Consider the following 15,104-nt stretch of genomic DNA (forward strand, 5'->3'; position numbering starts at 1 on the left):
CCAAGAGCCATGGGATTTAACTCACTTTACAAACGAGATTCCCCAGTCACTGCAGCAAGACAACACATACTGACCTCCGCTTCATCAGGAAAACATCAAATGCTGCTAATTAGTTTGGTTTTAGCGGGGGGAGGTTTCTTCCCTATAAGCAACCACCCCCACCCCAGCGGTGGTGGCCCCAGCTTGCCCAGCTCCCAGGTACCGTCAGGACAGCGGGAACAGCACCGAGGAAGCCTCCAGCGCGGGCAGGAGGGCCCTGTGAAGGTCCTGAGCATTCCCAGCTCGACTCCAGCCCAGCCYCGAAGGCTGCCGCTCACCGCGAGTCCATCAAAACACACCCGACACCTTGCAGGAGATGGACACTCAAAACCCACATCCCTCTGCAAAGCTGTCACACACTGTCCTCCCACGGGCTGGGGACTCCTTGCCCCGTGGGCCAGCACAGAACAGCTCCTTAAACGAGCAATAAAGTGCCAGATCTCACATACAGGGTAGGACAGTTCCAGCTGCAAGACAAAAAATGGCAAATCAAGTTCATTAAATATTTAATAGAGCAGTTTCCCAGAAGACTCCGGAGCAGAATCGTTACCAGACTTCTATAAAGTATATATATTTCAGATCTGAAAATTTGTCTTTATTTTTTACAAAACGGATTCCAGGAAGTTTAAAAGGCAATATCATAGAGGACTTAGGTGCAGAAATCAGGTGAAGTCATTTGAAGCATTCAAGTAGGAATATGGTAATATAAATATTTGAAAAGCATCTTTTATCATAAATGTTCAAAACAAAATGTATAACTCATTCCAAACTAAAAATTGAGCTTTAGAGCCACATATTTCCCTGAACAGAAAAAATAAGTAACTTTTGAAATATTTCTAAAGGCCTGAAAGCTTTTTTTGTTTTGTTTTTCCTTGGTTAGTTACAYTAGGAGACTTGCCTTTGATAAAATCCCTTCCTTTCCGAACACGGAAAGCATCGCGTCAGTCAGTCCACCGTCAAACCAGCCAATATGTCRCAAATTAATTCTGGAATATGGTGTTCCAAGAAAGCCTAAAGGATAAAGGTGCTGAGGTGGCTCCGAGCTCAGTAGTCATCGCCCCTGCTGACGACTTCCTTGCACGTGGGGCGCAGCAGGATCGTGTGCTCGAACTGCGCCGTGTAGGAGCCCTTGATGTCGCACAGCGGCGGGTAGGGATCCACGATGCCCAAGTCACAGAGGTTCTTGAGGGCCATGAGGTACTTGCTCTCGCCGAGGCGATCGAGCCAGCGGCGGCAGAAGGCCAGAGTACCGAAGTTCTCGTTGATGACGTTGAGCAAGTGCTTGGCTCGCGGCAGCCTGCGCGGGAAACGCAAGGAGAGGCGCTGACGCGCGGCCGAGGCGCCGGGCGCCACGGCAGAGCTTCCGCCTCCCGCTGCCTTCAGGCTGCCCGGGCTCGGGGGACCCTCCTCCGTGAACGCAGGCGCCCCTTCCCCCTGCAGAGGGGCGCCCCCGATCCCTTCATCCCCACCTACCTGCCCCAACAGGCGGCACGAAAGTCACAGCCACGCGGGGTAGCACAGCACCGCTCGCACCCCTTGTTTCACACAGAAGAGACCCCTCCTGACCCAGAGCCGCGAATATTCCAAAGCCATGAACCTATTCCGGAGCCAGCCTGGCACAACTCTGAAGTCCTGCTTCTGAAGTCAGCCTGTATTTCTAATCCTGAGAGCCTTCAGTTCTAAAGACGCTGCATTGCTCTAAGTGCTCTTGCAACTAAATTGTAACTAAAAATTAAGAATCATTTTGATGATAATCATCAAAAATTAGGAAGCAGTGTATTGCTATAAAGTAGCATGGATGTGTAAACCACTCAATAATTAGCCAATCAAAATAGATGACCTGAATACTTTAATAAGACTTCTCCTAGAAAATAGCTGTATGCCACAATGTTAAGATGCCAAGATGTTAATATAGGGCTTTTACTTATATGTTTAGTATATAATAATATGCCAACATAACCTACATATTTATATAACTATTGCAAGATTTATTAATGATAGGAAATTTTTAAAACTGCTTTAGATTTGTGAAGGCATCATGTTTATGTCATTTCCCTATTCTTTGGAATATTCTTTATTACTCCACATTTAATGGCACACACAGATGTGTGTTTCAGAGCATCTCGTTATTTTATAACAAGAGGATTACTGTCACAGGACCTTTCTGAGGCCTCTGACAGCCTTAAAATTAGCACAGACTGGCGTTGCACTATGTCTGGCTTGTAAAAGGGCGACGGCTTTAGTGCAAAATAAGAACAAGAAAAATCGAACCTTATTGGCACATGCCCAACATCAAAGTTCTTCATGTAATGAGAACACTCCATATCATCATGGACGACACCTTTTCCTGTGCTGCCAAAGGTCTCTATAGCATATACTTCACCTTCCTGAGAAAAAGAAAAAAATAAGGAAAAAAAAGGAAAAAAATAAAAATACACTATGAAACTAAGTGTTGATGACAATCTCAGTATCACCATTTATGAATACAAGAAATTAAATGTTAATCAAAGGAGTGAAAAAAATTGATACCGTAATTGCATATAGTAGTAAWGATATAGATATCTCCAATTAAACAGCTATTAATACTGCTTTATTTGTCTCAAGCCATAAATACTATCATGTTTCTAGTCACACAATTTCTTGAAGTCATTGCTGTTACAGTACTGCCAAAGCATACATCTAACACAGCTAAGAAACTACACTCTGATGCAAAATATTTGCTTAATTGGAAATAATTCTGGGCTATTCAGATAGAAGTCCTAGAAAATGTGTAATGCAGACATAGCAAATGCTGTTTACAAACACTTACTGCACTGAAGCACTTTCTGCTCAATTTCTACAAGAATTTTCTGGTAACAGCTGCTAGCATAAAACCTTAACCTGCTCCTTTCCACTCCACAAGATGAGTTTCTTCAAGAAAGGAGGGTGATAAATATCTGCAAGGGCATTATCAAATTCTAGCCAAGAATGTATTGGAATGCCATTATATAATCTCATTTTTGCCAAGTGCATTCACATCTCCCTACTGGAAGGGCTSAAAGGAGATTAACAGGACACGGTATCAAACATTGACAACTGCAGTTCCATCYCTCAGTTTGCCAGGCAGTTCTGAAAGCCCCAATCCCAGAACAGGAATCCATATGTGAACCAGTGGTACAGGCTTCAAATTCAGGAAGAGCATTCAGGATATTTTCAAGAATTGAACCGGCTTCACTGAGCAGCCACCTTGAGAGCCACTTCCCACCGACTTGCTCTCAAGAGGAGACTGGGAGAGGCTGTACTGCTGACCCCCAAACTCACTGCATTGTATTCTCATACTATAATTAGAGCAGCACAGGAGGAGCCTGGCAGCGCTCCACGTTTCTCACAGGACACGATCTTACATTATTAACRACCAAGTAACACAGAAGCTAAAGAACATTAAAAAGAAAGTCTTCTCCCCAGTGCCTGTATAGTCTATTAGACACAGTCTCAACAGCTCAACTAAAATTTGATTAAAGATTCCTTAAGTTTTTTTTTAGTAACACCTCAAAGATAGGTGATTTGCAGATGTAGCCACGCACATAGCTCAAGCAAGGTCACCGCACGCTGCTTCCGCCTTGCTTTCCCAATGCTCTCTGATCCTTTCTGTGTGCTCCTAGAGAGACTAGGGTAGTTCCAGCTCCCTCTCTTTGCCCATATTTTTAACCAGGTGGCGAACAGCTATACTCTAACTCTAGGAGGATGGGAGTGAGCCTGTTTCAGGAAAAATACTCTTCCTCCTACTATTATTAATAAAAGCAATCTTGTCTAGTCCCTTTCTACTCCTATTCAGGTCTTCAAAGTTTTGTTTACTAGTGATCACTGATGAACCAGGCTTAAAATGAAATTAAAAGCTTCTTAGTCCATTACCAGTCTAAATAAACCTTCTTATCTTGCTATAAGCCAAGCATACATCAAAATAGTCACTTGATAAAATCTGAGGCTACATATTTTAATGCTGCTTTTCTGATGGACACAATTCCCCCTCATCAACAAGGACTTCTCTTCGGCTCCAAAACGCTATTCAAGTCACAGACTCCATTCAGCTTCTCATATTAACTACAAACGTCCTCAATTATTTTGTATCTGGAAAGAAAAACTGCACTGGGAGTTTCTCAAGAAAGAGATGGTAACTAAGTGCATTTCCAAAATGTTACCCACAGCTACAGAAATACTTCCCAACTATTACTTGAGCAAGAGAAGCTTCTTACTTTGTCATTTTGACAACAGAATGAGTAGACATGAAAAAATGTAAATGAGTAGCAAGCCCAAACACCTTTGGAATCTCAAGCCTATCCTGAAATCTAAATTCCCAACTTTTTCCCTKGTTACTAGGTCTAGCATTACAATATTTTAAGTAAAGTTTATATATTCAGAAATGAATATGCAAGAGTTTACTCAAGCACCTCCAGTGCAATTGAGATTTCAAGTGTYACAGCCCAAGACCCCAGTTTCAGAGCATTAGACACCAAAACACCGATGGGGGCAGACAGAGAAGCCTTAAGCCACTGAGGGGAAGACGTCTCCCAAGTCCACCAGGGTCACGAATATCACACAGGCACCACACATGAAAAGCACTCGAGGAAATGCTCGTGGGGACATTTAGGGAAACTGTTAACAGAAAGATGTAAGAACACTTTTTACCTCCATTCTTGTTGCCTCTCCTCCTTTCACAATGGGCACTGTTTTTCCAGCATGTATCCTGTAGGGCCCAATGGAGTGGCCATTCAGATTGCGAATTGGCTTCACTTTGGAAGAAAAACACAGCAGGTGAATCCCTAACTAACCTTAAACCCCTAACTGCAAACTGCTCTATTAGCCCATATTAAAAGCACAACAGTGACTCATCAGGTTACAGAAGGGCTGAACAGCCCTCCTGTACAAATTCCTTTCACATACTGTAACGCAGCTTCATGTCTTATTCCCTAGTGGAATTGAGAGTAAAGTTACTAAAGTCAACAAGTAGCACRTTATTTATTTTAAAAACAGTTGCCAAACCTCATCTTTTCTATTAAAGATTATTAAAGCAGTACTTTGAATATTTGCAAGGAATAGCTGAGAGATACATTACTCCAGAGTAGAGCAAACCAGACAGAAATGCATATTTAGCCAAGTTACCTATATCATGCTTCTAGTACAAATGTCTATTTCAATACAGTATTAAAAATAAATATTTGTGCAAACATATATACTCTGAAAATCACTATCCTCACACAAAAATAAACAAACAGAAAAAGAACTTGCCTTGATAGGTTTTGCCATCGATTTCAACCTCGTAAGACTCCATAACTTCCTGGATGGCCTCTCCAACATCGCAGAGACGCACATCTATTCCAGCACACTGAAAATAAGGTGAAAATATAAACGGAAAATAATAAAATAACAACAAAGCTTTTATAGAATGACTCAGTAGTGTGCATAATGAATGTACCTTTATTCCAGTGTTAGTGGCATCCTTTACTGCTTGTAATAGTCTGTCATATTTTGGATTGAACGTGACTGTAAAAGCACAGTCAATAATACGACCTGAAATCAGCAGACATTAATAAGCTTCACAGTCCTAACATGCTTAAATGTGCTTTAAACGCTGAAGCACATTTAATAAAAATGAGTTCATAAATAAGTAAAAACTAACCGCTAATATGGGTCCCAAAATCTATTTTGCAAATGTCATCGTACTGCAGCACTGTGGGATCTCCAGCATTCGGAGTGTAGTGGGCAGCACAGTTATTCAGAGAGCAGCCCGTAGGGAAGGCCAGACCTGCATTCAAACCATTCTCTTTTATCAGCTTCCGCGAGCAGTCTTCTAGTTTTTCACTACAGGGCAAGAGGGAGGGAGAAAAAAGATTAAGTTATCCTTATGATCTTTTATGATGACTTCGAAAAAATTAATCCAAGAACAAACACTCAGAAAAGCAGTCCAGCAAATGCTTTAAACTGAAATTTCACAGTATTTGTATGTTAACTAGGAAGAAAGCCTATAATGGAAAAAAATAAGCACAAGATAATTATCTTTAACTCTCTATGTTGTTTCTTCTATTTTTTCTCTCAGGCAAAAATAGAGTCCTGGTGTTTTTATCTAATTTTAAAGTATGGGTCCTTTTCACAGTAAATTTAATCTAGTCTACCAGAGAAATGAAGGTGGTAAAATTAAGTTTAGGAAAAAGTCCGTGGAAAATAAAAAGAGAGAGAAAAAAAAAAGAGAGAAAAAAATATAACCTAGTAACTGTTAAGAACGTGACAGTACAGTTTTCCATTCATTCAGTCAAAAAAATTGAACTAAAGCAAGMCTTTTTTTAATTTTAATTTTAAGTAGTAGATAGGATAAAATAAAATCTTTAAACTAGCATTTGTCCTCATTTTTTCTCTATGTTTAAGCTTTTAACTTGAACTTAACTGGGAAKCTACAGATATAATAAGATCAGTGCACGCCCCTAAATATAGTTACAGTAAAGAGTGTAAAACATAACTCACATCAGGACAACATACTCCGATTTCATTTAAGAAAGCTATTCACTCGGAGCAGTCTGGAAAAACAAAAGCTCACTTTATACGGCAAGCTCCCATAGCCTGAAGTATTCTAGAATGAAAAATCATATTTTGAGAAAATTGCTGCTTATAACTAAGGCAGTCAAGCAACAGAATTGGGCACGACAGATCCGTTTCAGGCAGTCTAATGATTACAAAGACAGCTGCCTGCTGGCATATTATTTCTTTCCATTCCTCTCATGCAGCTACTCTCAGAGTCAGCTCCGAGTAGCTTTCTGCCTACCCTACTCTTCCCAGCACAGTCCTTGCTTGGATAAGGCTGAAAGCAAGTGATTTGGGAAATTAAACCACCCTGGATCTGTGCCACCTGGGCAGCAGACATTAATTCCAGATAAACTGGAGGCTGGAAAAAGGAGTAGGAAGAGCCAATAAAAGTCTAGGCTGATTATTCTCCTTAAAACTTTCTCCATATGAATGCTTACATACTAGCCAGCTTGTCCAGTTATTTATGATCTGCTGAGAGTAACACGAAGAAATGTTTGGGGTTTGCCCAGAAATGTCAGCAGTGAGGCCAGGACACAGAGACAGCCCCCGGTGCTGGCCAGGCGCAGGCGGCACCCGCGCTGCTCCTCCCCAGAGCCTTGCACCGACACCTCTGGCAAGGCTCACGTGGCTTTTGTCACCACTGCAGCTGCTTCTCCTGGCACCACTGGGCAACTTGCAGGCAAGAGCAGTGGASACACAGAACAGTAAAAATCAAAGGCATCGGTCAAACAGAACTGGAAGGTGAGTTTGCCTTTCAGTGCTGTTCCAAGCCTGGCAAAACTGCGTAAGCTGAACAGCATGTTAACAGAGGAAACTAGGAGGGATCCATTGAGGATACTGGTTCAGGGCTTCAAACAAGCAGCCCTATGAAACTCATGCTGCAGGTAGTTAAGCACACAAAAATCGAGATCCCCTCTGAAGTAAAAAGAAGCATCTATAAACCGAGGTCTCTGAGAAGACCTGTGTCCTCACCAAATTTCTATCATTGTCATTCCAGGCTTTATCCAGCTCATAACGTATTTCCTCACTTGTCTGTGTGCCTCTGCAGCTTCCCGAAAATCATTCCAGATTTCCTCACTGGCTTGGTCTAGTGCTTTCTTTTCTTCGCTAGTTGTCCTCCAAGCAGCTGTACGCCTTTTAAAGAGAGTGTAAGCAAAGGCTGTCAGAATTACAGTAGTCATTGCAGCACCTAACGCAGCACACGGCAGCTCTGACGCTTGTTGAGAAGCTCCTTCATTCACATTCCTTATTTGCTGGACAGCGAGTACCACACGGTTGCAGGAGAGTATCACTTACTCTGGCTTTTTGATAGGGTCATGGAACAAATACAAGAGTTTTGAATAGAAGACTATATACAGGATTAATTTTCAATATTCCTTTTTTATACAAAAAACCCACACAAATAAGGTTCCAAGAAAACACACAATTTAAAACACTGTCAACTGTCTGAACATAACTAGCCCTGTGCATGCTGTGCAAAACAAGTACTACCCAAACCAGTACAAATCTACAAGTCCCCTAACATACAGAAAGGGGACCTAAGGAAAAAGACAGTGGACAAGACAGAAAGCAGATGTGAGGTATGCTCTAACTTGATGTTTTCTTTTTGAACTTGTAAATTCATTTTTAGCTTCACGTAAGTGGGTTGACTCCAAGCTAGCAAAGGAGTAGGAGTTAAAGGGTAACTGTTTGAAATACAGAAATGAAATATGGAAATCCAGTTACCTCTTTCATGGAATCACTCCACTAAGAGGTCCCTTCACATCCAAAGAATAAATGTGCAACTGAGCAAAGAAAATATGCCCCACAAGTTTTTTGAACCACATATTTATACAATATTAAGAGATATGCGTTCCTAAAACAGACTTGAGGAGATAAAGGGTAACAAGCTCTTTCGTAAGATTTTTCTTAGGATGACTTCAGGATCTAAGTATTTTGAGACATTTCAGCTTCTGCCCTTTGAAATTCCTCCTCCTTTTCAAATAAAGAGCAGCATAACAACAAACAAAGAGAAAAGACTTCATGGATATTTTTCTGAAAAGTTTTCTTGCTCTATGAGCAAGCATCATACAAACGACCCAAATCCCTAAAATTTGCCTCCACACTGGTGAATCCCRTCAAAAAAGCACGAGGCTGCTGCAGCACTCGAGTCTGCTGGCAGCAGCAGGACACTGGGCTGCTGCCAGCACAGCAGCCAGGGTTCAATCCGACAGAAAAGGCCTTCCAGAAAGCAGGAGGGGAGAGGACTCAGGGGCTCCTCCAGGCTGCTGGTAGCACCTGCCAGGAGCAAGAAGTGCAGGAGGAATTCGGGCAGCTGCTCGGCCATCGGAGAATCAAGCTTAAGCTCCAGCAAGCTGGCAGGGAGCTGTCCTGGCTCCATCATAATGAAAATTCAGTGCCCTACAGAGAGAAGTAGGAGCCTTTTACATGAGGGGAAAAAAATATACATATATATGTGTGTATGTATATATATCAGATCAAAAGCTGTTTGCTGCCGAAGTTGTGCCACTGCCATCTGGGAACTCAGGAAAAGAGGCCACCAGAAATTCTATTTTGGCCTTAGTACTTCAAGAGACAGGCAAAAAAAACAAGTGAACACCAAGTACTCTAACAGGTACAGGGAGATAACAAGTCTTCCTGAGGATGTAGTTTCCTCATGTGTTGGTTTCCACATACATCAGCATAAGAAGTTCACCTCTTSATCACAGTCCTCTATTTGTGCTGCTGCCTCTCTAGAGGACTGTGYGGTAAACTGGATTTTAGGATCCAAAGCAAGAACCCTAGGTAAGAATTCCCCCAGATTATTTTAACCCATATAGCAGCACAGGGGCACAAAGAAACAGCCATCAATACAGGATAAGAATTTAGAGTCAGCTTAACCAAAATAATCCTGTAATGAAATACTGCTTATAGCCTTTCTGCTTTCCATGCAGAGTTATTTCAAACTCTGATTATTTGATAAAAATGCAAGGCYTCAGACAGAACTAAATAATCAAGATTTTAAAAAATTAGTTGCAAGGTTGTTGTCTATAAATGTCAATTTGTGATTTTTCACTCTAAAAGTGAATGAAACCCATTTTATTTCAGCTTCCCACACAAAATGCCATCCTCGGCATAATGAGAGGTAATTTTATAAAGCATCCAAGTGTTAGGAGAAAAAAAGTGTAGGAGGAGAACAAAAATGCTCCATGAACATATAAAAATGAAACTTGCTCAAAATAGGAAATATTCTGATGYATGTCAACTGCTCACTTAAGTAGCTGCCTATGCTTGGAAATTCTAAAGCAGCGCATAATATTTTAAAAGAACTAAACTATGCATATATTTGCTTTAATGGAATTATTAAAAACAGCTATTTCAGGTTGCTTGGAAGAGTATATTCTTCTCCCATTATAGAATACTCTTGGTACAGGAAAGATGTCCCACTCAAAACCACTTAAGCTCACTTACAAAAGCTTATTTAAAATAAAGAATAGTAAAAACAAGAGTAAAACACCTAAACTTCAATAGGTGGCTGCGTAACAGATGTAGAATTTGCACATGTCATTTGTTAATAAATTATGGATGACATGGTGTAACCATTTGCTAGGTTGCTTAAACTATATTATTCTGAATGAGGCATACACGTGTAGGCACTTCCTAAAAAACATTCTCAAGGGAAACTAGTATCTGTGAATATCTGGACAAAGCTGATAGAATATATTGAACTCAAATACATTGTTGATCCCTTGTCAGAAACAGGCAGTGGCTTTAGGCAACATGTAAGAAYTACAAAATCATTTAATCTTGGCAAAAAAAGAGAAAAAAATCTTGAAAAATAAACAATGCTTTCCAAAATATAAGTATTTTCTACTCTTCTGAAGGTGATTTTTGATTAAAAACTCCCTGGAAAGATTTCAGAATCACATTTGGTCTTTTAATTCAGATTTTCATGCAATTTATGTTTATTTTTCCCCTATCAAATCAAAAATAGCCTTTTATAACACTAAACATACATAYATGAAAGACACCCCTCCAAACTGTTATTTAACTGTCTTTCACCTCACTAAATTTTGAACCTTCACACAATTGCAATTCCTAAAGCTTCCCCCTATTTCCCCTTACAGAATCACAGAATATTCAAGGTTGGAAGGGACCTCTAGAGATCATCTAGTCCAACCTTCCCGCTTACAATCTATCTCGCGCTTCCCAATCTTACAATCTATTAATGCCATGTTAGGCCGTTGGTCCCCAGTCTCAGAGCAATTCTGCTCTAACAGTCTGTATCTCAATTAAAAGAGTAGGTAGGGAGGAACGTTTCTGGCCTAGTGACTCTTAGTTGATAGAGGATCCAGTAAAAAATAACATTATAAATCGCTATGTTCTTATCCATTTAGTTGTACATTAATAGTTTGCAAATCAGCACTTCCTGATGAAAGCATTTATATTTTAAGCTCAAAGTACTTACCCATCCTGAGTTGAAGGATATTCACATTCTTCACCCTTTGGAAATACGTTGCTGGGATATAGATCACATATTGGAATAGAAGGTGGATCTGTCTGGACCTTTGCTGTTGAGTATAGTTTAAAAAAGTTTTATATATAAATGGCACATTGGAAGATTTCAAATCCTTATTTCAACTGTTSGACAAATTAAAAAATGCAACTTATTTTAGATTGCCTTAGTCGGATTTGGGCTTTTACCCAGAAGACATCACATCATGATGTCCTCAAATGGCTTAATTTTGTCAACACTTAAGTTGGCATTCAGGGATACCAGAAAGAAGTCAGACTTGGCATAAGAATCCAAACTGCATCCCAAAGTTCGTTTCTACTGCCAGCAACAGCACTTAACATAGGTCTATTTGAAAACTCATGTAAAAACTATCTTTCTTTTTGTGCTAGATACCTACGTCCTTTCTTCTTTTTCTTCTTCTTCTTTTTTTTCCCTGCTGCTCCATCTCCTTCTCCATCTCCATCTAGAAGATAATAAACATACAAATACACATGCAAGTGTGTTTGGTAACTACAATTTCAACATAAAAGTAGTGATCAAACATAAAGCAGTGATTAAGAACCAAACAATTTTAAAGGAGATGCAAAACTATCCGGGCCAAGCACTTCTTTCAGAAGAATTAAATCCAATGACTTAGGAGGATTTATGGAGTGCTCCCCAATACATATGCAGCAAGCAGTGGATAARACGAAGCTGCCACCAAGACACTAGCATTTTCAGGTTCCTTCCCAGACCAGAGCCAGACATAAAAAAAAMCCCCTACCTTTCTACAGTGTTACTACACCAGCTTTCAAAATGCTTGCAACATATCAGTTTTCAATAAGTACTATAAATTTCTCTATTCTCAGTTCTCCCACAGTGAAGCTGAAGAGAATGGGGGAGAAGCATATTAGATACCACAACTAAAAAAAAATCTAGGAATGTACTTAGAACCAATCTCCTGCTGCCTTATTTAAGGGAAACTCCACAGGAATGAGGGGGAAAAACAGACAAACAAAAAAACCCCAAACAAACACAGGAACAAGTAGAAGTGGCAGCACTCAGCCCAGAATGGAGCTATACTTGGAAATATAGTAAGGGTGACAGTCAGCACTGGACCAAGCAATTGTGTACCACTGCAAAGCAGGGTATGCAAGCAACAAGTATCAGTCAAATTCCACACCACAGCCACCTTTCAGAGATAATAATATGCCTGTAGACTTCATGTTTGGTTACCACTAATGCTTATTTACACCTCACACAAACTATTTTAATATTTTTAAATACTATCTACTTGCACCTTCTGGACCTAACCACAATGTGATTTCAACACGGGCCTGTCCTATCCATCCGCATTTGGAAYACCAAGACCATTTAAAGCAAACAGTAAAATTGTAAAAACTTTCAAAATCAAACAAGGCAAAGCACTGCTGTTTCAAATGCACTTATACAAAATCCAGTATTTGTTCACTCACTTTAAATGATGTTCAGCTATTCCTGACACTAGACTTCAAAACCTTTTATGAAGGTCAATGTCATCTCAATTTTACATGGCAGCGACTGCTGCAATCCTGCCATKGAGGCAAATTTCAATAGTGCAGCCTCTAAGTTCACATCAGCATTAAGTATCTCATTTTGAAATCTTAAAGGTGTGTTTTGTAACTGCAATTTATTCTACATTATCAGATTCTCCTTCAACATCTGTTTACCAGGAAAATAATCACCTCTTAGCAGCACACGCATATTTCTTTGTAGCATGGTAATTTACCATGTTTCTCTTGACCTTGAACTCTGCTCTAACCATTCATTAAGAAAGAATTTCAACATAACTCCAGCTCATTCACCAAGTGATTTAGGGAAAAATTTTAGAATCCTAGGTTGAACCTGCAAAACCCAGCAACATTTCTTAATTTCTGAGTTACTATTTGCTTATTTTTTTAAGAAAAAAAAATGCTGATGCACATGAATCTGTCAATTAGCAAAGCAAACTATCTGGGCCGATGCTTTCCTTGAAGATTGCTGCAGAGCAGCAGTGCTGCCAGGAACATAACTACTGACCCAACTAGTGCCTCGTTCACCTTTAGGTTGTTTAGTTGACACGGAAATACATGCCAGARAGTGAAAAAAAAAAACATCGCAAAGTAACTATTTTTTCCCCTGAAAATATGCCCAAAAATATACTCAAGTCAGATGTGGAAAACAAGATTATTATTTCATAGATGATATCACTTTACCTTTTTTATTTGGTGACAACTGCTAGCACACTGTAAAAAGCATATGCAATTACGATGCTTCATCTACAAATATACTACTTCTGAAATGAAAAAAAGCTTTTCACTGCAGGAAGTTTTCACTATTCTCCCCAATGTTTCCTGGCTTTGTCGCAAACAAGTAAAAACACACACTGTATTAACGTAACTAACTACTTTTCAACTCCAGAACTTGAAATACACCTGATGGAAGAATAATCCATCAGTACATATTCTATGAATACTAAAAACATAGAACTGGATGCTATACATAGATGAAGAGGGCTTAAAGATCAGTATATTTGTAGCTTTCTATATGTCACCACACTTTCTCATTTCAGATTCTGCTATTACATCCTAGAATGATGTATCCCAGAAATGGTCTGCAAAGAAGTTTTTTGAATAGAATGAAAACATTTTAGGATGCTCAGCTCATTTTTATTGAGTCATCAAAACAAAGACATCAGTATTTTTATCTGACATACCTACATATAAGAGGCATCTAATTTGTATTTCAGTATCAGACATTTTCAAGGTACTTATTTTAAATTTCAGTTGTGTGATGYAAGGTGCACGGACTTGCCCATGTATTAACCTCTCCACAGTTCAAGTTTAATGAAAAATCAGGATTGCAGAGAAATATGTTTCAAGTCATTGGTAAACATTAAGCCAGGATATAAATTGAAACGCTTCTTCCCAAATTTCACTGCATGTTTTATTCAATGCCAAGAACTACAGTTTGGAACATAAGCTTTTACAGCAAATGCTAATATAAATGAGAACGAYTTATACCTTGCCATATTCTTAAAGCTAAGCCTTTCTCTTCAATAAGGCCACAGGAAAACAAAGTCTTTAACAAAGTTGTTACCACATTTTTATGCACATRCATATATATACATTCACACACATAATATACAGATAAAAGGCTGAACTGTTACAAGAGAAGCAACAGATACAATGAAATGCCATGCAATGCATCTATCTTCTCTAAAATAACTGAAACAAGAAATCTTCAGACATCTGAACAATATGTGTTAAGATACAGCGTGTCTTGAGTTTGGGAAAAAAATAAAATTGGAAGCATTAGCACAAAAACATGCATGTACTTACCTTCATCGTCGTCATCTTTTTCTTTCTCCTCCAGTGTCTGTTTATCCAACTGTTTTGCTACATCATCAAGGGCACTTTCCCCTTCTTTATCTGCTTCTTGTCCTGCTTGTAAAATTAAAACATGACTCAATACAAAAGGATACCTCTACACCAGTATGCAATAACCTCCAGCTCCATACAGAAACGCTCCGTTTCAACTCTTCCAACAGACAGATCACAACAGAGAAAAAGCGTATTTTATTTCCCCCCAGTAAACCCAGCGCGGCAAGCACACAGCCACAGCGCCCAAAGTGACAAGTGCCATTATTAAAGCGCGAGTGTAAGCAATAACGTTAAACGAACACCCCTGATCCCCTGTGCCTGTCTTTTTGCCCGGCCAGGGCGGCGAGCTCCGCTCCGCTCCGCCCCGCTCCGCTCGCCGCCGCCCGGCCTGCGCGGGCCCGGTAAGGCGGATGGCGGCCAAGGCACAGGGCGAAGGCACAGGCTCCTCGGAGCGCCGGCCGGGCCGCGCGGCGGCTCCTCCGCCCGCGAGGCTCCGCCAGGCCGGAGGGCTCCTCCCGCGGCGGCCCTGGCGCCCCAAGGGCGGCCACGAGGCTGCTCCCGCGGCGCACGTCCCTGCCGCGGGACGAAGGCCGGCAGCATCCTCAGCATCCTCCCGCCGCGGGGGCGGCACGGGG

At 40.5% G+C, this 15,104-nt stretch overlaps 1 protein-coding gene across 1 annotated transcript in view; it reads right to left on the minus strand.

Annotated features, from left to right (window-relative positions):
- Positions 1 to 670: 670 nt before the first annotated feature.
- The window catches only part of METAP2 (methionyl aminopeptidase 2), an 18,121-nt gene continuing 3,687 nt past the window's right edge, over positions 671 to 15,104 (minus strand). The window contains exons 2-11 of the mRNA XM_026035528.1: positions 14,428 to 14,529; positions 11,487 to 11,552; positions 11,042 to 11,144; positions 7,567 to 7,728; positions 5,696 to 5,877; positions 5,492 to 5,586; positions 5,305 to 5,401; positions 4,705 to 4,808; positions 2,311 to 2,426; positions 671 to 1,336 (exon numbers count right to left, since the gene is read on the minus strand). Of these exons, the coding sequence (XP_025891313.1) occupies positions 1,084 to 1,336; positions 2,311 to 2,426; positions 4,705 to 4,808; positions 5,305 to 5,401; positions 5,492 to 5,586; positions 5,696 to 5,877; positions 7,567 to 7,728; positions 11,042 to 11,144; positions 11,487 to 11,552; positions 14,428 to 14,529 (1,280 nt within the window). The 3' untranslated portion in view covers positions 671 to 1,083. The remainder of the gene's footprint in view (positions 1,337 to 2,310; positions 2,427 to 4,704; positions 4,809 to 5,304; positions 5,402 to 5,491; positions 5,587 to 5,695; positions 5,878 to 7,566; positions 7,729 to 11,041; positions 11,145 to 11,486; positions 11,553 to 14,427; positions 14,530 to 15,104) is intronic.

The sequence above is a fragment of the Nothoprocta perdicaria genome, unplaced genomic scaffold (assembly GCF_003342845.1).
Source record: "Nothoprocta perdicaria isolate Ctin4 unplaced genomic scaffold, notPer1 scaffold_160, whole genome shotgun sequence".
Lineage (NCBI taxonomy): Eukaryota > Metazoa > Chordata > Aves > Tinamiformes > Tinamidae > Nothoprocta > Nothoprocta perdicaria.